Consider the following 25,255-nt stretch of genomic DNA (forward strand, 5'->3'; position numbering starts at 1 on the left):
TTTTAAGAAACTTAATAGAGCCATCATTTGTGCCATCCTAACCTCTTTCTTCAACACATTCGCGCCTACTCTCTGACTCACCTGAAAAAGGCTGATGGTTTCTCAAGAACGTGCTCGTACACTCACTCAACTAAATAAGCTTGCTTTAGCCACGTTTATTTGCTTTGCTTGCGTGTACTCGCAAGATTAACTTATAGAATGACTTTACTAAAACGTCTGATGTGTTATGTTGTGTTGCAATGAGAAGGAAATAAGTCAACTTTTTTCATTATAATTGAATTATAATAAAAAAAGATAGATTACGCTGCAAGCAATAGCTGACCACACAACAGAAATCAGAACATTTAAAAGTAGGTAGTTTTGTTTTGGAAACTTTATATGTCATACAAGTTGCAGGAGCAATATACTTAGTTTTACTTTTATTAAAATAGCTTAACTACTTTTTATTTTTTCGCACATTATAATTTTTGCTGATTTTAATCAAAATATGTAGTTAGATAAAGAAATAACTTTTTTTCTTGTGATAAAACACAATTAATGTGGCTGATGTAATCTAAACAACTCAGGATGGTTAAAACCATTCTCAACTGACTTCTCGTCGCGTACTGTGCTACTACATATACATATATATTATAGTTTTCAATTATTTGAACGTTAAAAACGCACGACACTTTAAGGCTATGCCAAAATGTCATCTGGCTTGTTATAAATATGACAGACACTGTGTACAAAACGAATATAAAAGTTTATAGTACATCAAAAGAAAAAAAACCAGCAAAATCAAAACTCTTTTATCAAATGTCTAACTTAGTAGAGCAGATGTGAATTGTCTCACCAGTCTCAGAAAAAAAAAATATTTGAAATACAAAGGTCGTAAATGTTTTTGCCCAAATATGCCAGATTGAAGAGACATAGAAAATGTCTTTTTTTCACCATCTTAGTATTACAGCAGTACTTCAGTTGAATTCCATTTTGTCTTTTAAGATTTCTGAAAACAAAACAATATTGTATACATCTTAAACGCGCATATTTCTTGAAACAACTATTAAGAATTGTAACTTGGTTTCAACTCTAAAATTAAACAAAGAATGTCTTGTATCGATATTTATTCAACGTTCTCACTTTAATAAACCGTAGAGAAACAAATCCCAAAGCCATTTTATAACAGGAAATCAGACATAAGTCAGACTGGTGGTATATGAAATGAAAAGCATTAAAGTACATTAACCGTATTCGTCAAATTCTTGAGTCTCTTTGCTAGCTGCATCCCGCTAGTACAGCGGTATGTCTCCGCCTTTATAACGCTACAATAAGCGATTCGATTCCCGTCGGTGGGCTCACCAGATAGCCCACGTGGCTTTACTCTAAGAAAAGTACTCAAACACACTCTCTTGATCAGTTTTAAGATATATACGTAAAGGTTTGATTTCTACTTTAAAATAGGATAACAACTTTGAGCCATGTTTATTGTTAACTTCATTTCTGTTGTTATTGCTCTTCGAAAATATGTTCATAAGGAAATTAACAAATATTTGCAAATATAGTCAACAAACTAAATATGTTAATAATGCTGTTTTACTTATTTTATGAACGTAATAATAAATACATTAACGAAAAAATAGCTTGACGGAGTTGCAAAAACTCACGAGTGATTATTTTTGTGGCCAGGTGGCTAAGATGCTCGACTCGTAATCTGAGGGTCGCGGGTTTGAATTCCCGTCACACCAAACATGCTCGTTATTTCATCCGTGGGTTCAATGTGACGGTCAATCCCACTATTTGAAGTGGAGAAACTGTAAAAAATAAAACACAGGTACGAATTCGTAAGGAGCCTATTTGTAGCTACGAAATTTTACAGTTTGCCATTGTTGAAAATATTGGTTTTCTAATTTCTAATTGTAGCGTCGACTTGACTCATCCAAAAGACAAAATTTTACATTGAAATAATAAAATTAATTTGACGTAGTTACAAAAAACTGAGAGATATACTTATATTAATTAAATAATTAAACCAAAATATTAAGTGAAATTAGTTTTGATCTGAAGTTATAGTTCTGTTAGTTTTAAATGTATTAAATACTGCACTTAATCATTTGTTTCTATAAAAATACAGAAAAACATTAGGCCCGGCCTGACCAGTTGGTTAAGGCGTTCGACTCGTAATCCGAGGGTTGCGTGTTCGAATCCCCGTCACCCCGAACATACTCGCACGCTCAGCCGCGGGGGTGTTATAATGTGACGGTCAATCCCACTATTTGTTGGTAAAAGAGTAGTCCAAGAGTTAGCAGTGGGTAGTGATGACTAACTGCCTTCCCTCTAGTCTTACACTGCGAAATTAGGGACGGCTAGCGCAAATAGCCCTCGAGTAGCTTTGTGCGAAATTCAAACCAAACCTATAAAAAAATATTTTCAAATTTTCAAAACACGGTTACCACTACGAAGCAACACGTTTATATCAGTTGTAAGTAGATTATACTATTTTGTAAATATTTCATCGCTTGTCACTAATATATAACTTTTCAAGAAACAAATGTTTACTATGATCAAATTTTTTTACGTGTATTAAGGTTATTTTATTTCAGTACTTTCTTTTACAGTAGACCGCGATCATTTTAAAAATTTTATAACTTTCGTTGTTTTCAATACTTTCCTGTTATTGTTGTTTTCAGAAACTAAAATATAGTTGTTTTTCAGTGAGTCAGTGGTAAGTTTACAGAAGTAGAATATTAAAATCCAGGGTTTTATTCCCTACGGTGAGCAGGGTATAGTTTACTAAATGTATAGTTTTGCGCAAAATCAAACAATATGAATTGTCTATTCGTTGATTTCTTAGTAAGTATTTTAACAAGCTTCCATTTGTTTTTGTTGTTTGTAATTCAATGCTTAACACAGATGGTTTTTTTGCACCAAAATTTTTTTATATCGGTTATTCTAAATTTTAAATATTTCACCTTTGAAAACAATAACACGAGTAACTGCGAGAAATTATGAAGATATCAAAAGTAGAAATATATTTCAATTTGATAATAAAATATTACACATAACAACCGTTCATCCGATGGTTCATGGTTCGCATTCTATTGCAAAAACGAAAATAACATTTGAGTCAAGGTTGAGTTGAGAATGATGGTCAGAACCCATTATTAAACTATAGTAACACAAGAGTTTGTCGTGCGTACAGTGACTAGGTGTCTTCCTGTTAGTTTATTTCTTCATATTGTCCTTGGGTTGCCTTAAGTGAATAACCGAAATAAACATACAATTTATTTAATTTATAATTACTTTACTTTCAAAATATTTTAGTGTGTAGAACTCCATTCTTGGGGAAAAAATCAACACGTCTGACACAATTTGCACATTTCAATAATGCATTTGGCTATCTGAATTCTGTCCACTGCGGATCAGTGGTAAGTTCAGTTACCAACGATTGCAGATAACCATCTGTGTAGATTTGCGCTAAAGCAACAAGCATTCAAATTTAACACATTTAATGTTTTGTGCACTATAGTAAATTTTGGAGAAACTTCTTTTGATAACCACATGATTGGGCTTATTGGTAAAGGCCCGGCATGGCCAGGTGCATAAGGCACTCAACTCATAATTCGAGGGTCGCGGGTTTGAATTCCCGTCACACCAAACATGCTCGCCCTTTCAGCAGTGATGGCATTATAATGTAACGGTCAATCCCACTGTTCGTTGGTAAAAGAGTAGCCTAAGAGTTGGCGGTAGGTGGTGATGACTAACTGTCTTTCCTCTAGTCTTACACTGCTAAATTAGGGACGGCTAGCGCGAGATTCAAAACAAACCAAACTTATTAGTAAAGTTGCACTGGTAACATTAAGTTCAAAAAAATCGGAAAAAATTCATGTGCGCTACGAAATAGGTGTACACATAAAATGTCTCGTGCAGAAGCAAACATAAGAAAAGCACAATTCACCAACATTATCGTTACCAGGTGTATAATTTCAAGCAAACCACACGATGCTCATTACTTAAATAAACAGTACATTTTATCTAAAAACATTAAAATCAACGGTTCGATTCTCCTCGGTGGACTCAGCAGATAGCCCGATGTGGCTTTGCTATAAGAACATACACACTCAAAAACATTCTTATGATATTAGGTAAATACATTGAAAACTGTGTGTTTTAATGATGCTTCAATGAAATATAGATATCAATTCTTTTTAATGATTTCCTTTTTATTATTTCTAATGTTATAGTCCTTTAGAACTTTTCAAAGAAATCCCTTTACGTTTAGGACAGAATATATTTCTATTATTTATCCCTACTTATCTAAGTTAAAGTATAGAGAACCCTCTAAAATGTGTTTTAATATATATTTTACAAATAAAACCACGCTTGGTAATATTTACGATCATGTATTAGTGAAATGCATTTTTTACGAAACACCAAGTTCCAAATGGATAATCATTTTATTTTAAAAATACTTTTATATAGACGTTTTCACGCATACGGAGAATATTATATAAATCTTGTAGCTCATTCTTGCGGAACTGTGGTCTTCAGTAAGATTAATTACGATGCTAGCAGGAGATATGACGTTTAAAATGCACCCTAAATGTGCTAAGTCAGATTGAGTCTCCCGTTACGGTACTGGTCGATGAGGATAACTGAATTTATTTGCATTCTCTTCGAACCATTTTCCTTCGATATGAGTGGAAATTCAGTGTTGCAGGATGGACGCTTGGGAAGGACGCACGTGTACGCTCTGACCATCACTTGCCTCAATAAAGGAAACAGATGATCCATTCTCTGCCACGAGAGAGTTTTCCGCACCATCACACAACCTCCAAGAGTTTGCTTTGTCAAAACAATATATAAGTGGGATCAAGCAAGGGTAACGTGGCTTAATGGCTTTGGACTCGTCGTCGGAGTGTTGTGTGTTCAAGCCTATCACGCGTCGATCCTGCTCAAGTTGGCAGTTAACTTTTGAAATGGACTGGCATCACGTGTAGGACCACGTGGTTACCATTATCATCTGCATGTGCCATTAGAATTTAACTAGCTTTACCAAGAATCTCGTATGTTTTAATTCATATTTTCATACAATAGATGAAAATGTGAAAGGCTAGGCTCTTATTAATTTGATAAAGCTTAAATGGTATGAATCTTAAATATGTTTGTGAAAATGCATTTTAATCTGTAAAGATATAATAAATAGCTTATTTATTTTAATCACAAAACGACCTTAAAGGCTATCTTCACTGAACACACTATATAAAAATTTTTAAGTTTGCTGGTGAACCACTGGGAGCAATAAAGTATAAGTTAATGTACATATACGTAAAATACAAACCACACACATACGGAGACACATTACAACCATCCAAGATTGGGGCACAAATCATAAAGTGAATCATTAGGTAATATGTCTGGATTTTATGAGGTACTGGAAGTAAGACCCAAATTGTACTGGGGGGTAGATCGTTTATCTAGTTTAACCTCGCCTTCGTCTTCTTCACATGATAAAGAAAAAGGAATTGAGGAAATGTGGGTGTTCTAGCCACAAATAGGATAAAATAGTAATAAGCAGAAAGAAATAAAGAATACAAGACATCAGTTGTCCTTGAAATTAGCAGTTTAGCTCCCAGTATGACGTTTGGACGTAACTACTAAGATATTAAAGTATTACTAACCCAAACCAAAGTTATCTGCATAACTCACATCTTTCGCCATTCTTTGCTGCTGTCTGGATCTTCAACGTTTCTAAAGAGATCGACACAGTATCAAGTCTTATACAGGGAAGGTGATACATACAACTACATTAGTTTACCCATATAAAATGTGAAATGTTCAGTAAGTAATTACAATTATTTCCTTAACAATAATTTTAGAGATTAATTTCTATTGAGCATATTATCATTTTGTTTAAATCACTTTTTTCCAGTTTATATAAATCCTATATTAAGGTTTTCTCATAAAATCTGTTAAAATCAATTTTTGTATTAGCATACCGATATTAAATATTAAGAAATGCACATTACTACAGGTTTTACAATACTTAAGATCTGTGAATATATAATGTCCCCCCCCCCTAGTGGTACAGCGGTATGCATCCGGACTCACAGCACTAGAAACTGGTCTTCGATATCCGTGATGGGCGGAGCAGATAGCCCATTGTGTAGCCACGTCATTAATTCTAAACAAGTATAATGCTCTTTATGGCAATATCTGCTACATTGTGTTTGTTTGTTTTTGATTTTCGCGTAAAGCTACACTAGGGCTATCTGCATTAGCCGTCCCTATTTTAACACTGTAAGACTAGAGGGAAGGCAGCTAGTCATTACCATCCACCGCCAACTCTTAGGCAACTCTTTCACCAACAAATAGTGGGATTGACCCTCGGATTACGAGTCGAACGCCTTAACACGCTTGGCCATACCGGGCCTCATTACATTCTGTTTGGAGAGAGAAAAAAAAAAAGTTTAAACGTAAAATAAATTATTTTACCATTAATATTACAATACTTTTTTTAATATTTACATCTAAATAATGTACTTCAGTATTTGATATAGAAATGCTCTTAGTCTGCAGAAATGTGAGATAAATGTTACGTAATGTAATTACTTATTCCTGGATTTTTAATGCTAACCAAATCGTCAAATCATTTGTATGTTAAAGAAAATAATTCCGAATATGGGAGAATTACTTATACATTTATTTTGGTGATAACAAAGATAGAAATTAACAACATAGTTTGAAGAATAAGAACCCATCCACAAAGCTACTATTTGTTTATAAACGTGCTTATCAAAATAAATGTAATTATTTTTAACGTAAAAACTGAATATGCTTTTAATCTTTTTACCTGTAAAAATTATTATTTTACATTTCTATGAATAGATTTATAATTTGATCACTGTTTATCACTACTACCAAATCATTAAGTAGTTTAGATGTGAACAGCGCGTATAATTTCATGTTTGGATTGTGTCTGCTAATTCTGTTTTATGTACATTTTCTTGAGTTTTTAAGTAGGTTCGTTGTTTTCAGTTGCCCCAAATTTGTATTTATTGTTTATATTTACCTGTAATATAACGAATACTTGGGGGCATTTTAAAATAAGAGTCCATTATATTATTCGCTAAACGTTTGGCGGTGGTGATGTTAATTAGTTTCTTTCTCTTGAGTCAATCACTTCAAAATTACGACTGCTAAGGCAGATAATTCTCAAGTAGTTTGTTGCGAAATTCAGCAAATACATTGATCGAAACAAAGTCGGTCATAAAGATCGACTAGCTTAAGCTCAGCTTAAATGAATGCTTTTAAACCTTAAACTTATATAAATAACACAGGTAAACGTTATAAGAAACAAACTTGACAACTAATAAATGCCCTCAGTCTAATGGACATCAATAGTAAACGTATTGGTCTGTGTTATAATTTACAATCACAAATGATGAAATCAGTCAGCCGGCGACACAACAACATATAATACAAGAGCACAGAATAGTCTAGCTTAAAAGAGTAAATTCAAAATTTGTGAAAAACACGTACTTAATTAAAATAGCCCACTCGAGTTGTGAGAAAGTTCAAAAGACCAGAACTCACAACAGATACACACATTTTATAGGAGTATTTTCATAAAACATATTTTTTATTTTTATTTGGCCCAATAAGGAGATTTTGTGATGGGTTCAATTTGAAGTAAGTGCTAACTATGGATTTAATTAAATATTAGATTGAAATAAGGGATCCAGGACAATTATGTGTACAGGCTAAAGTGAAATATTTAAGTGATCGTCAACGTATGGAGATAAAAAAAGCCCACAAAGTATTCAACAAGCCAGTACTATAATTGCAGTGGAATTATATGTCGCATGGACTCCGAAAAGTTTATATGTGTTACGTGTTGCTCTTGCCTTGTATTATGAGTTGGAAGACGTTTCTATGGCAAACTATCAAGATAAAACGTTATTTTGTCTATCTAATTAATTAAGCTCGTGGAGGTAGGTGTGTATAGTCTTGGTTAAAATGTTTGTCTTTTGTTCCGTGTTGATGTTGCTGTCTACATGCATGGAGTAGTTATTTAGTTATTGAATAAATGCCCTAGTAATAACAGAGAAGGTAGCATATGATGCGATAAACATGTATGGGTGGTTACTCTGCTTTGTATAAGCTGTTTTAACATTTGTTCATTAAAACATACATACACACCTGTTTTGTATAAAAGGGTGTGCTCTTGGTATAATCTTTTCCGAAATAGATCAACGTTTTCTTCGGACAATTTCTCTGTACTTAGAGTATAGTCATGCCTCGTCACGTGCTAGAAGTTATTAGAACATCAAATTGTTCGACTATCTGAAACTGATATTAAACAAACGTACATTGCAAGAATAGTAGGGTATTTTCCGTTTACTTTATCAAGAATCCTGAAATGTCATCCGGCTGCAGGAATCGTTGTTCCAGAAAAGTCTACAAGTACATACCGAAAATATACTGTTCGTGATTATCGTATTTTGCTCAGGTTGATACCTCAAGGTTAAATAAGTCTTGCAACATCTTACCAAATTAATGACATAAATAACAGAATAACAGTACACAAGATAATAGACAAACAAGTTTATTTTGCGAGACAATGTATCTGCAAATTGATATTAACCAGAATTCACCTCCGTCATTGTGTTACTTGAGCAAGACAGCATATAAGATACAGTTAGGACACTGGCAGCGTATTATCTTTATAGATACATCCTGTTTTCAGCTTGCCAAAGCTAAAGATAGGATTCATATTCGTTGTTTGCCTGTAGAATAAATGAAGGCAGATGTTTTCCTACAGGGTGCACACAGAAGCTGCCACGGTACATGTTTAGGCAGCTATTCATCATGGCGGATAAAAACGTGCTCTTCATATCCTCCAGAAAAACGTCAGTGGCGCCGCCTACAGACATTAAATGGAGACGATATTTCTGCTATATGCTTTGGCAAGTTCGACAATAATTTTATGTTCAGGACGACAGTGCCACTGCCCGCAGTGATCATATTATGCACAATTATCTCGACCAGAACGACGTTACAAAATTGCCATGGCCAGAAAGGTCTCCAGATTGTAATCCCATCGAGAACTGTTGAGCAGAACTAAGCTAGAAAATTGCTAACTACGGAGGAGTACATCAATAATCCTATCGATAGCATGTCACGTCGCCTTGCGGAGGTTATTAGAATACAAGGAGAACCAACAAAGAACCGAATGTTTAATATGAATTGGTATAAGATTACCGACGCAATAAACAATAATTTGTTGTTATATTTTGGTATTATATATGTTTTGTTAAGGTTTCTGTTGTGATAGGTGAAATACTGAATTACACATTTTTATATTGGTATGTAATAAAATTGTTTGCTTTTCTAATAAATCATTTATGATGTACATAGAACATGTCTCCTTATACAAATTACATATGTAGATGTTTAACATAACACGAATTTCTCGATTTGATAAGTGAATTTGTATTTCGTCTTAACAATAATCATTTTTATTTTAAAATATACAAACATTTTGTATAAGACTGTATATAACAAACGTTGTGAAATTGCAAAAAAAAGCATTATATTGTTTCTCACTTGACTAGAATGTAATAACACCTGAAGATGCACTTTGTGGTAAGTGTTTTGTCGATTCGCATTATTATATATTATTTTAGGCTCCCTGTTTTCATTAGTAATGCAAAGTAGACGGGTCTTATAAATCACTTAATAGGCTATATGTTTAAACACACTACCTATACAAGAAATTGAGTTAAGACCTTCTTAAGCATTATCAGTATATGAATTTCACATATACATGCCCTCAACATCAACAAAATTTTACAATAATAACAACGTTTGACAACTTTTATAAATTTGTTGCAAACGTGTTATTTTCTTTATAAGTTCTAACAATTAGCATTTGGCTGTCCATTATAGTTTTGATCAGAATAAAGTCTGGAAGTTGAACTTTATTAAAAGACCCTTTACGTGATGGATGTGAAATGAGCCTCTTCGTAAAGGTATGAGTGATACCAGTACCATTATGAGTCATGGAGGAGTCTGGAGTCATGCATACTCAGAAGACAAGCCTTCTCGCATTTACAGTTCTGCCAATCATATGTAGGTGTCCATATCACACATGATCTTAAGGTTTTAGGTGTTGCGGTGTGGCTTTAGCCAAGACACTATCAAAGTTTTGTTTTTGTTTGTTTTGAAATTTAGTGCAAAACTATTCTGGAGTTATCTACGCTGGCTCTTCCTAATTTAGTAGTGAGAGACTAGAGGGAACCAGCTAATAACACTAACCACTTACTCTCGGGCTGCTCTTTTACCGTCCAAATGCGTGATTTTTCATCACATTGTAAAACTCCAATGGCTAAAAGAGCGAATATGTTCAATGACTGTATTTGAACTCGCGATCTGCAGATTGCGAGTCGAATGCCCTAACTACCAGACCATGCCAAAACGTTACCCTACCAAACATTTTATGCTTTTGTAGCCACAGATTCCAACAATCATGAGTGCCTTTGTGGAATCAATGGGCTGTTTCTGCATATGTCCTAAACATAACACTGTTTAAAATGACTGAACCCAATGGCAGATAGTACCTTAATTATTTAACATTTAACGTTAGAGAAACGGATTTTTATATGATTTAGTTATATATCGTAATATAGGAACAATGTAGTAATGTAAAGTTGTTGGTTTTTATTTTGACGAGCAAATTACGCCTACTTTCGGTTAAGTTTGTGTGTAACGCTGTTAATATTGTCTTCTCTGATCTTCATCACCGTTTAGTGTTGGCCATCAGCTGTCAAAGTATTCCAACTTGAGACATAAGAAAGGTAAGAAAAGTATATTTCAAAAAACATTTTCAACCTAGTAGCCGAGACAAACTATACCACTCACATCCCGTACTTTTAACGTGGTGTTTTCTGCTTTAGCTTCCCACGCACCATAATCAGTTTGAATGCATTGTTCCAACGTCGTTGCACGTGGCGTTCATTCTCTCTTTGACTCAATCTCATTGTAAATATATGACTAAAAAACATATTCATTTCTTTTGAGAGCTTGTAACTGTAATTCTATATGCTATATAAGCAGATAAAGCTTAGATATTATTGTTTAAAACGCTTGGAAACTCGTTACACATACCAAGCTTCATGTACTTTATGTATTAAAAAAAATATTTTTTCTTTAATTACAATAATAAATTTTAAGAATTATAAATATAAGTTAGTTAAATCTATTATGGAAATAAATATATTGAGTTTCCATTGTATAATTCCAGCAACAGGAAAATATTTGTGTTATTGATTTAATTTTTTAAAATTGTTTCCTGTTTTTTTCTATTATAATGATAGTTTGTTTTCCTCTAAAAATATTTAATTTCAATATGTATTTTATTGCCTAGTTCAGGATGTAAACAGTTAAAGCAGTTAGACTCTAAAGCTTTGATTAGTTTTAGTATTCAGAGATAAAAACTTCCTAACTGATTTTTCTACCAAGTATGATATTTCTTCAATGCTATAAGTATTTTTTTCAAGAGTTTTATAATTACTATGAACTTCTGATGAAAGGTAAAATATCTATACAAGTCAGTTTGTTTTTGGAATTTCGCACAAAGCTACTCGAGGGCTATCTGTGCTAGCCGTCCCTAATTTAGCAGTGTAAGACTAGAGGGAATGCAGCTAGTCATCACCACCCATAGCCAACTCTTGAGCTACTCTTTTACCAACGAATAGTGGGATTGACCGTCACATTATACGCCCCCACGGCTGGGAGGGCGAGCATGTTTAGCGCGACACGGGTGCGAACCCGCGACCCTCGGATTACGAGTCGCACCCCTTACGCGCTTGGCCATGCCAGGCCCCTATACAAGTCAGAGAAAACAATTTAACTGAAATATACCTTAACGAACAGAATCAAATATAAAAATTAAGTACAAATATTTAGTATTATGTACATATAATGAAGTACGGCAGCCTTAAATGGCATCAACACTAGAACGTCATGATGTATGATATGTAAGGAGGAATACTAAAGTAAAGGTATATAGTCTTAGCAAGTGAGTGGGAATATAGTCCTAGCAAGTCAGTGATATGCAACATTATCCGGCATCAACAACAAAACAAAATACAGTTTATTCAAATAAGCAAAAACAATTATAAATTTCGAGTAGGTTATCATTCTGATGTTTAAAACAATTACAGTTTCGAGTAGGTTATCATTCTGATATTTAAAACAATTACAGTTTCGAGTAGGTTGTGATTCTGATTTGTAAAACAATTACAGTTTCGAGTAGGTTGTGATTCTGATTTGTAAAACAATTACAGTTTCGAGTAGGTTATCATTCTGACTTTTAAAACAATTACAGTTTCGAGTAGGTTATCATTCTGATTTTTAAAACAATTACAGTTTCGAGTAGGTTATCATTCTGACTTTTAAAACAATCACAGTTTTGAGTAGGTTATCATTCTGATTTTTAAATGCTACTATGTCCTTGCTGTTATTTTTGTTGTTTTTTGCACAACTGACAACGACATTTCTTTTAAACCTTAGGTTAGGTATACGCCTGGTTCTCGTTATTCCATTAGTTCCAAGCATGGAATAGTGGACTTCTTTACTTATGTCTACGACACTTTGTATACGTGGTGATAACTTTTTAAATATTTTTATTACACATAGGTTTTAAATGCTACTAGTTCCTTATCGCTTGTTTTATTCATGGCCAAATTCATGTCATACTTCTAATTAGGTAGACAAAATTAGTCATAGGTATATATTAGTTGTTTAGTTTTGTGTATACCTGGAATAAACAAAACAAATGTTGGAAACATTTGAAATGTGATACTATAGACAAATGATGAACACCAACTACTTAGAAATAAAACCCAACGAAGACGTATTGAGATATGTAAGAACAAAAATAAAACTAGAGACACGTGCACAACTTTGGGCATGTAACTAGATCTGAGAAAAAGGTTGAAAGACATTCTAATGGATAAGTCGAAGGAAGAAAAGCGAAAATACAGGTTCGATGACATCAGAAAATGGATTGGAAATAAGAAGCTTGGATTAAGAAGTTGACTCAGACAGCGAGGAATAGGGAATCATAATTTCAAAACCAGGAAGGGCATCATACTGGAATAAAAACAGAAATAACCTAGGTAGCACTTCAATGTTGCAACGTACTTCCCTCAGCGGCTCAGCAGATAGATTCAAGGTTTATAATGGTAAAATTGTGGGTTCAATCCCGATACGCACACACTGTAGTTACATCATCACGAAGTTTCTTAACTCCTGGCAGAACTTTAGTTTGTCACATGTCAAATCTTTTCAGTTATAGATTGTCGTTCACTACAAGTAAACTCAATCTCTCCATCATTAAACACCCGTTTTGCATAACTCAAACGAGATTTCTTTACCTTATTCTTGTTATTCCATTAGTTCCTAGAATGGAATGGTGAGCTTATTTTACTTATGCCTACGACACTTTGTATACGTCATGATGATTCTAAAATATTTTTTATTACAGGACGGTTGTAAGAAATGTACAAAATGACCAAATGTATGATATATCAGGCTTTCCTGGAAAGTTACCTTATAGAACAAGAAAAAACAAACAAACCTAATTCTATCCCTCTTTCTTCTCTTTTTCAAAGATGGACTAATTATCTTATTTTTTCATTGTTTTAGTTTCCTATTCTTGAAGAATTTTGCCTGTCTGCAAGAAGGTTCTGTGTTTTAAATTTCCCAGGATGGACCTCACATTCAGGTAAAGTATTTCCCTGTTTTATTGTAACAAGTTCATACACTATTCAATTTGTTTGAAGCGAGTCAAACTCTGATAAAATAGAAATAAATACAGTAGAATTTTACGAAGCTTACAGTTTTATGTTTGTATATATTTTTAAACTATTGCTTCAATATTTACTGACAGGAAGCTTTATAAGTGATTTTCTTGAAAGAAATATGTATCTGTAATTGGAACAATTTCTTCCAATAATAATCTAAAGTCATTCCAAGGTTGAATGATGTTGTTGGGAAACCAAACTGTCGCTAGTCTATTTCATGTTGTATTAAATAATAACTATTCTGTCTCTTATTATTACTTTCTTTCGTAAATGAATGAAAATGGTTCATGTATCGCTTAAATAGCGGTGAAAGTTAGTGTAAGGATATCTGATTGTCGTTATTACACATGATATCATCAACGTTTTTAGCTCTGACTTATATAGTTAGTCTACTTTTTATCAAATTTCTTAATAAAACTAGAAATTATTTTCGTATTTTACAAATAACCAAAATATTTGTTTGGATTGTTGTTTTTTTAATTAAGCAGAAAGCTACACAATGGGCTATCTGTGCTCTGCCCACCACGGGTATCGACAACCGGTTTTTAGCGTTGTATATCCGCAGACATACCGCTGAGCCACTGAGGGGTCTTTGTTTGGATGTATCATCTTGATAAATTGGAGATCGGAATATTTGAATGTTTTTATATTAAATTTAAACATTTTCAATGCTTTCTGTAGAGTGTTTTAATCCAATAAAGAGTTATTTCTTAGCTTATGTATTAACTCTTTATTAAAATACATTTCGTTATTATCAGCTTAAAACATTTCTAATGGCAAGTGAGAATGGTACACTGATAATGCAATGTAATATTTGTTGCCTCACCTTGTGAAGTATTTTATAAAGGTTCATCCAATAGGAAAAACCTTACCAACTCATTGGTCAAGAGTTAAAAAAGGATAAGTTTTTGCCGTTTGCTGATTCCACAGAATTTACCTTTTTAATATATTTTATATTGCTCCAAAAAGCTATAGTGTGTCCAGTTTCTTATAAAGTTTTGGAATCTCGTTCTTTGAACACATTTATTTACGCTGATCTTAAACGTCATTGAAATGTGTATTCGGTTTTGGAAACGCTGAAACACAGAAAGTTTCTGCAGACAGATAAAAAGGCTTCAAGAAAAAGTAGATAATTGGTCCAACCTTGACAAATTAACATGTTAGGAAAGATTAAGGCTTTTTTTTTCTAGCAAGTAATTTTGAATGAAACTTACTACACCATAATTTGTATCCTTTCCTAATTACTTAGTATCGATGTTTAATGAAAACGTTTGAAAACCATCATCAAAAACGTACAAAAAGTGTCGTACACAATAATTATACATGACCAGCACTCTAAACTAAGAACTAATGGAATAACCAAGTTTATTTTCAATATGGAATGTATAGCTTAAGTGTATTACAAGTTGGTGGGCATTAATTTCAGCTACTGCAATTAAAGGCATTAAATATGCTGGCAACAACTTCAGTTTGATCTCATATTTCTGCTTAATTCTTTATCACTTTCTCATGAAAGAAACATTACAAATTAGCATGATATATGCGTTTCATAAAGTTAAATATCCCGTTTTAATTTAGTCATCTTTCTTTTGTGTTGTCAGTGAAAATGGCTTGTGACGTACCAGAGAAACCAATAACGTTACGTGATTAAACAAATACGTTCATGTTTGTTAGTTTAACAGTTTTCAGTTCCTATATATTTGCGAGTAACAAAGCGTTTCAAGGATATACTTTACCTCTATACCTTTCAAATTACATTCATTACTTACTTAACAGATCGCTACTAAAGTTACGAGAAATAATATATTATAGTGCTTACACTTAGGATTAGTTGTACGAAACTAAATATAATTACACGAAGAAACACTACAACTTCTTAATCAATGTAAATTTAGTTTCGTCTTTTAATCCTTCTCAGAATTTCTTATTATTTCTCATGACAATTGTTTGGTATATACAGACGTTAATCCAATAAATGGAATTTGGTTTTGAAATACTACAATTTCCGGTCATTTTTATGACTTCTGTTTCTGCAAATTAACCATCAATAAGCTGGTTAAATATTAAACACCGTATCATTTTAACTTCATGAATAGTTTTTCATCAGGTCAGAATTATAAAGTTTGTAAAAACGGCTGTTTAAGTTAGAACATTCAGAATTAAACATAGATTATTGAAAAAAAATACTGTTTCCACAAGTTAAAATCTAAAAGCTATGCATATATAGTTTTAAAGTTTCTTGTTTATAAATCTTCTTTTTGAAAAAAGCTATCTAGGAATACACTTATACAAAAACCATTAAAACAAAATGTCTTCCTAATTATGAGTAGATATCTTATTTATTTGATATTTTTTGAAATTTCTTTTTGAATCATATAACACAATTTTATCTAATAATCTCTAGATTTCTTGTTTCTTTAAACCAGGTATTTTTGTAAGCGCCTGTTGTAACGGATTTATTATTTAATATAAACTTTTAATTGAGTTAAATTCATATATGAAAATGTATATAGCTTATATTGTCAAATGTGTTCTGCAAAATCCCGCTTGTTCCCTAAAATTGCAGAAGATTCTCGAGTGAAAAAAATCAACAATTATTTTACGAAACCACTAGTGTATTGTTGAGACAACTGAAATTTCTAGAATGTCGCCTTAACGCTTATAAACCGACGCGCCAAGAGACACTTTATATTGTTGGTTTGATAGAGTTGGTATACTATAAACCTCGAAGCTATAACGGTGAGTAACGCTTGTTAATAAGAAAACTAGAGATGGTTTACAGAAACATTTTTAAATTTCGAATGATAGAAATCGTTTAACTTCAGCTGATTAACATTGGATATTAGTATTTCTACGAAAACATTATATAACTTCAGTATTGAAAAATTACAAATTAAGTCGACTGTACTGATATCAAGTCATAATTAGTTCGCTCATCGTGAACCGTCGATAAAATATTCAGTTTCAGACCACGTATAATACTCAACATTGTTTGCAACAACTTGTATATAACTCATTATTTGTAATAATTGTTATTATCAATTGTATTATTGTTTGTATATTAAAATATATTTGTATTAAGAAAGAAAATTTTGTGTATCAATCTTGCTGACAAATATCGTAAAAGTGATACACCAATATATTCAATTAAGTTCTAAATTGAAATTAAAATTTAACTCGTTTTCAGGCTATTTGAAATTGAAACGCGTAACATAATAAATTGGAGGATCGTATTATATAAATTACAATACATAACACTGTAATATGAGAAATAAGAAAAATACAAAGCATTTCATTTGTTAATGAGCTGCTAAAACTATTCATACTCTTCTGCAGATTTGAGATGGCTTTTGAAGATTATATATACCCTACGATAACTTACTATTGATGTATGTATCTATTTTGTACCGTATGTATCTGGTATAATAATAAATATCATATACTGCAGCCTGCTTATGGGTGTAAAAAGTGGGTAGCGTTACTAATGTTCTCTTAGTCCTTACAAAGCATCTCTATGTGTGAAAGTTACTTTTGAAATAGCATTTAAACCCATTTTTTCAATAATATTTCATTAAGTGTTTTTGTTTCAACCATGTAACAGTTACTGATGGTTTTCTCTGAAAGAATTAAATAATAATTTAATGATTACTAACAAAGGATGTCATAAAATGAACCGACTCTTCGTTTGTTTATCTTGAATAACCACAAGTTTGAATTTTTATAGTTTTGGGCATTAATTTTCATACGTTAAGGAAAATCGAAACAAAATCATTAATTATACATGCAGATGTTACCGAATAAAATCAAAGTATAAAGTAAAAATTATGATTTCTAACACGGTTTTGTTTATTTATGCTTTGCGGACGTTTATAGTATTATTATAGTTCGAGTTCATACGAAAGTGTCTTATTAGCAGTACTACCTAGAGGTTGTCTTATTAGCAGTACTACCTTGGGATTAACTCTTTAGTTATTATACTACTCATTCACGTGAGAAAGGTCTCGAGCTCGAAATCTTATTGTAGAAGAAACAAAACGAACAAATTGGTCCTTAACTAATAAATTAAGTATGAAGTCATGCAGCATAAATTATCAAAGTGCTATTCACAGAAAAATGTGATCAAAGAAACATTGTAACACAAATGTATAAATTGGTTGGTTTCAGCATCATTCATGGAAAAGCATTGTTTGGATGTTTTACTTAGATGAGTATGTTATGTTTTCTCTATGGAACTGAATAAATCAAAACCCGAGCAGATATCGACATGCTATAAATAAAACAGGTTTATCTCTATATATCATGTTCGATTTAGATTTTGAAAAAGCACACGAATGCTTTTTAATACGTGATTTAAAAATAACATTAAAGTGTTGGGTTTTCCAGTGGTCACAAAAACTATAAAATCCACACTATACAGAACTATTTTATCATAAAGGTAAATTCGTATATTACACCAAGGAAGCCTTCCACAGTGGCATAGTGGTATTTCTGCGTACTTACATCGCTGTAGACGGGGTTCCGATACCCGTGGTGGGAAGAGCACAGATATATAATTGTGTAGATTTGTGCTTAACATCAAACGAACATGTATAAAATATTTATATATTCGCTGCTCTTGTTTTAAATCAGAACACCTTAAGAATACGTTAAGCCGTTTCCAAGTTAAATTATATTAGACATTTCAGTGTTATCCGATATTTAAATGTATGAAGTGTGACAGATAATAAATAACAAACGACTCCAAAATATACCATTTTTAACATGAGGTAAGACCACATGAAGAGTAACACATGAATGAACAATAACACTATGTAACACAAATTTTGTTTCTGGATAGTGTGTGTTATTTATTAATTCGTTATGTTGCAAAAGTACAGAAAATGGCCATTATTCCCTTCAAGCTTTGCTTTTGTGACCTGGATAATGAAATTTAGAAATTAACCTGTTTTTTATTTAAAAACGGGCAAATTTACACGTTTTCATTTACATAAGGTCTGAATAAAACAACATATGAATCAAGATTTACATGTATTTATACTAAAGCTATACAAAAATGTTTAAACGTGAGTAGTTTTTCGAGATTTGCGACTGTAATGTAAATCCCTTTCACGTATCAGATCCCAAATATTAGGTCTCAGCATTCGACTTTGTTACATCAAGATCTCAGATCAAGTCATTGAGGTCTCTTTGGTTAGGATAGTATAGGATTCTCTCATCAGCTGCACCCCTGAAACTGTAATCTGGATCTTCAACGTCTATCTCCTCTTCTGATTTGCTGCTCTCATCTGAGGATGGCTGCTTTCTCTCTGACGGAGTGAGTACAGGGTGCTCAGGGCAGTGTGACGCTGAAGCGATGGATGATGGAAGGTCTGAATACTTGATAGCAGATGCATTCTTGCCAGCCCAACGTTTAGACGTGTCCACCATGCAGAAGTAGCAATTGCTTGAGTGGTCAGTGGGTTCATGCCAAATTCTTGGAATAAAGAACTTCATGGCTTTTTTTTTTTCCTCTCTGTACCATCCTGCAAAAGAGCAAAATAAAATTGTTATTATGAAAAATAAATTTATTTCATCCATAACTAATGTGTAAGAAGTTCATGCAAAATATTTTATGTGATATATTTCTATATTATTGGAAATAAAAAAAATAAATTAAAAGATATTTAAAATTTAGAATGTCTAAAATTTGTATAATATAAAATCTCACTATTCAAGCAAACAAAAATTGTCTGTCTTACCTTTTGGAGGCTTTTTGCAATGCTCGCAGGTAAAATGAGGTGCCCAGGGTTTGTCTTGATCGCCGACATGCATGCCAAAATATGTCATATGCTTCACACATTTCAACAGATGCTGTCACAGAGCACTTTTTTGCTCTTGTCTTGATAAATTGGCCACATACATAGCAGAATACGCCTGGAGAATGCTTGCAGCTTCTTGATGCCATCTCTGATAAAATCAGATAGGTTTATGTGTTCACTTAGGCAACTAGAATTAAACTGAAGTTTTGAATGGTGAGCCCTTGTATATATATTACTGAGGAAAGTTCTATAAAATTCTAAAAGGTTCTTGAAAGTTCTTGTAAGTTCGAGAAAATTCTCTAACTACTCAGCACTGAATCTACCTCGAATGTTCTGGAAAATGGGTAAATTTGAAAATTTTATTACCCAGGTCACAAAAGTAAAGTTTAAAGAAACATTTGGTCTTTTCCATTTACTTTGGGTATAAGCAATTGGGAAATAACGCTTTCTGCCGAGGAGCAAAGAAAAGTAAAAATTTTGTTACATAGTGTAATCGTTTCACTGTCTGGCGTTTCAATTAAATTTTATGTTTCATCTCTAATTATTAATACTGTTGATGTACCCAAACATATTAATTTTTATGTTTTATCTCTAATTATTAATACTGTTGATGTAAGCAAGCATATTAATTTTTATGTTTCATCTCTAATTATTAACACTGTTGATGTAACCAAGCATATTAATGTTTATGTTTCATCTCTAATTATTAATACTGTTGATGTACCCAAGCATGTTAATTTTTATGTTTCATCTCTAATTATTAATACTGTTGATGTACCCAAGCATATTAATTTTTATGTTTCATCTCTAATTGTTAATACTGTTGATGTACCCAAGCATATTAATTTTTATGTTTCATCTCTAATTATTAATACTGTTGATGTACCCAAGCATCATCTCTAATTATTAATACTGTTGATGCATATTAATTTTTATGTTTCATCTCTAATTATTAATACTGTTGATGTACCCAAGCATATTAATTTTTATGTTTCATCTCTAATTATTAATACTGTTGATGTACTCAAGCATATTAATTTTTATGTTTCATCTCTAATTATTAATACTGTTGATATACCCAAGCATATTCTTTTTTATGTTTCATCTCTAATTATTAATACTGTTGATGTACCCAAGCATATTAATTTTTATGTTTCATCTCTAATTATTAATACTGTTGATGTACCCAAGCATATTAATTTTTATGTTTCATCTCTAATTATTAATACTGTTGATGTACCCAAGCATATTAATTTTTATGTTTCATCTCTAATTATTAATACTGTTGATGTATCCAAGCATATTAATTTTTATGTTTCATCTCTAATTATTAATACTGTTGATGTATCCAAGCATATTAATTTTTATGTTTCATCTCTAATTATTAATACTGTTGATGTACCCAAGCATATTAATTTTTATGTTTCATCTCTAATTATTAATACTGTTGATGTACCCAAGCATATTAATTTTTATGTTTCATCTCTAATTATTAATACTGTTGATGTACCCAAGCATATTAATTTTTATGTTTCATCTCTAATTATTAATACTGTTGATGTACCCAAGCATATGTTACTTTACTCATTGTTTATTAACAACATTGACAACGATATGAATATTCTTCGGAGAATGTAAAACATGTCTTACTCACTTTTTATACCATCTGATCATAACTGAACCAATCAAACGTGTTTGCTTTGAAGACTAACCCTTGAATGTTCCTCTTCAAGCAAACGTTTTATTCATAGGTAATACAGTGTATTATTGGGCTGCGTTCGCTTCGTTGACTTTAAAAGGTTTTGTTAAAGAGTCTAAGTGTTTTATCTTTCGGCAAAGTTTGTATCCGAAGTTTTCTTACAAAGTATAAGTACTCTTTAATAAAAGAATACTCATTCTTGAATAGAGGCTGACAAAGCAGTGCTTAACAATAGAAGCCGCTCTGATCCCTAGAGCGGGCGGAAAATAAAACACAATGAAAATAGTCACCTGCCTTAAAAGCAGAAAACAAATAGCACACTATGACATCAAAAGAAAAGATTATTTATACTGACTATGAAAGTAGGCTTATAATTTACCCTAACATTAGGCTTGGTAAAATATAGAGCTTCGTATTCTTTTTTGTAATTCTTCTCTATTTTTTATGTAAATGTATCAATATTTTCAAATAAATATATAAATATATAACTGTCATAACTAGGGACCTTCTGCTAAACTAATTGGTTATTTTGAACAAAATTATTTGAAGTGCTTTCAAATGCTATGCTAAAACAGCGTTAAAACGGGTTACAAAATATTGCTTTAAAACTGAAATGCAGCTGGCATTTTTGTTTCTTTTCTTATCAGAAACGTATGATGATCTGAAAACTGGTGTTACGTGAAGTACAACTATGTTATTTTACATGTACTTTTTTGTAATTCTTAAATTGCTGAAGAAAATGTTGGACATTTTACCTATTGTTGTTCATCTTGGACGAGTCTCCGATTTATTATGCTATACATTACAGTCCAAAATTACTTGACATTTTCATCTATAAGTTAATTCAATGTCGACATATATAATATTTATTATATTTGCCAACAAGGTTCATATACACTATTTTCTTTCTTAAAGAGTACTGAAGAGTACCAGCAGTAAAACGTGCAGAAATATGATTCTCAATGGTTTAAGAATACAGTAAGGATCTAAAAAATGTGCAGTCAAAGTTTCAAGTGCAGATCCTGCAATGATACGTTAGAATGGGCAGTTGCATAAATCCGAAAATCTTTGTTTCCCTATTAATTGTGCTCGGCTTGGCCAGGTGGTTAAGGCACTCGACTTGTAATCTGAAAATTGCGGGTTTGAATCCCCATCACACCAAACATGCTCGCCCTTTTAGCTGTGGGGGCGTTATAATGTACGGTCAATCCTACTATTCGTTGGTAAAAACTAACTCAAGAGTTGATGATGTGTGGTGATGACTAGCTGCCTTTCCTCTAGTCTTACACTGCTAAATTAGGGAGGTCTAGCGCAGATAGCCCTCGAGTAGCTTTGTGCGAAATTCCAAAACAAACAAACAAACAAATTTATAAATTATGCTGCGCAACGTGTCAGGGTGCTTACGTTGCTTTAACTGTCAGGATTTTGGAAGATTATTTAAAAGAATACTTTAATCCTCAATTCAAGGTCAACCCAAGGATTAGTCATCATGCACTAAGTGAATGTAATTATGATTCCTTCTCCCAAGATGTTTAGGTAACAGGTAAAGCTCAAAATCATAATATACAGTACTATGGAAAAAAGAGACGTTTTTCATTCTTGAAAATAAGTTGGTATTACCCACTTTTACTCACAATGTAAGTAATTGAATAATGCCAACAAGCTAACGATTATTTGTTTTGGATTTCGCCTAAAGCTACACGAGGATCATCTGGGATCGGCTGGGAGGGCAAGAACGTTTGACGCGACTCAGGCGCGAACCCGCCACCTTCAGATTACGAAGCGCACGCCTTAACGCACTAGGCCATGCCGGGCCCTAATTTATAAATGACATATGGTTGTTGAAAGAACTGAATTCAACCTATAAACTTAAAAAAAACAAAAAACGAATTCTCGAGAGATGTTTAAACTGTGAGACTTACTTTAAACCAGATTTATTTCAAGTTTAAAGATGAGTACTTATCACTACATTATCAAAAATCTTCATTTCTTGTCACAGACGTTCAGGTAGATTTCGGTGTCCAAAATATTTTCAGTTTATTATTGTAGGTAGCAGCTTGTATATTTGTGAATTATATGTTTTTTTAAAACGTGCAAGATTTTTTGAATTATCTTTTTTACGCTTGATTGACACTTTTTTAAGGGGTGTTATGTTCGATATTTTATTTTTGAGGATGTTTTATACCCACAAACGAATATGCTTATTTTCCCCTTTCGCCTGCTTCTCCTTATTACTTTAAAATAGGAATGTTCTATCTTGAAGAGATCTGTAACATTGTATACCACCTATATAAGTTTTCACTGGATGCATTTCACTGTCGAATTGTCAAGAACCTACTCTAACCCTAATATTTATGCTCTAAAGATGTTTCCCGTGGCGCCATGGCACAAAACTGAGTCAAAATACTACTAAATTAGCACATACAATTAAGTTTTGTTTATAGATATTAACCTCTCGCACATTAGCTCAAGGGTGTAATTACCTACACCATATTTCATCAGTTAAATGTATTTTTTGAAAACAATATAATAATGAACTAAAGGAAATACATCATTAGTAATTCAGTTATCATCATGGTAAGTAGACGTACGAAAGGTTTTTCGACACGACTGAACGAACAAGCGTGAAGTATTTCCATAGATTAGCTTTTAAACTAGCTTATCTTTATACGAGCTTTAAGATAATTCCAAAATACGCTACCATCTCTTGGTTACTAACTGTTATCAAGCCTTCATTACTTTCATTATAATATGGTAGACCAGTTTAATCCCTGGACATTAATCTACTATTTTACGTTTTAATAACCATTACGTTTAACATTCTCATGCTCCAAAACGTTGGTTATCGATTTAAAAGAAAATGTAGTTTTTTATAACTCAATACACAACCATTTCACGACTTTATAGCTTCTGTTATTGTTTTCAATTTCCAGTATGTTCTAAACTCCCTTGAATAAAGATACAACAATGTGACGACTCGGTGACTACATGGCTACAATGAAATGATTTTATTCTGCTTAAATTTAATCGAAAAAGTTAAACTTTTAAAATGTCTTTCTTTCTATTCTATCATTCTTGTTTCCTGTTTTATTTCTTTTAGAATGAATAATAACCAAGGAGTCATTGAATGAAGCCTTATCTGCCATAAAAATGATTTTTATTTTCTCTTTTTCTATTGCTTCATAATAAAAACGTAATTAATTAAAAAAAGCTATTTAAAATGCATTTTTAGATGTTAATAAAAATCAAAGTTATGCGTTGTTTCCAGTTTTATGAAGTAGGAAAGTTTTCATCATGTTATTTCGAACACGAAGGAGAAAATATTTAAGGTAGATTTATTATTCATAAACATAGAGAAAAATGGAATATATTTTATTCAGTTGTTAATAAACATTGAAACTAGGGAAATCAAAATATAAATAATATGTAGTTTTAAGTTATATTGCGAACGGCATCTAATCATATATATACTTCTTCTATGAAGGTAAAAGGGAACTTCCTGAAAAACAAGGACTACAAAAGCCTGAAGAAGCGTATGGAGCTACACTATCAAAAAGATCAAAAGGTGATGCTAAGTTAATTCAATATTATTTTTCACCTTTTTCTGTAAATTCAATTATTTGGTATCACATTGTTATAAGGCTTATTTATAATGAAAAATGATCATTAGGAGAATGTTGCTTTACAGTTGAAATTTAGGCATTGAGCAAAAAATACTTTTAACACCATGTTCTTTTGTGTACTTTTAACACCATGGGTACCACGTTTTTATATTTTAACGTCAAGAACTTATAAAGGAAAACATTTAAAACGAATAATATTATATGCAAGAAAAACAAAATTAAAAAATATGAAACCGTGTATGCGTCATATCTCGTGATTTTAGAAGTACTACATTGGATGTAAGA

General features: G+C 32.2%; 1 protein-coding gene across 1 annotated transcript in view; it reads left to right on the forward strand.

The window, feature by feature from the left end:
• Positions 1 to 25,255, forward strand: part of LOC143249734 (uncharacterized) — a 103,428-nt gene that overhangs the window by 27,334 nt on the left and 50,839 nt on the right. Inside the window, exons 2-3 of the mRNA XM_076500064.1 lie at positions 13,693 to 13,771; positions 24,832 to 24,912. Coding sequence (XP_076356179.1) covers positions 13,693 to 13,771; positions 24,832 to 24,912 — 160 coding nt within the window. The remainder of the gene's footprint in view (positions 1 to 13,692; positions 13,772 to 24,831; positions 24,913 to 25,255) is intronic.

Source organism: Tachypleus tridentatus, chromosome 4 (assembly GCF_004210375.1).
Source record: "Tachypleus tridentatus isolate NWPU-2018 chromosome 4, ASM421037v1, whole genome shotgun sequence".
NCBI lineage: Eukaryota > Metazoa > Arthropoda > Merostomata > Xiphosura > Limulidae > Tachypleus > Tachypleus tridentatus.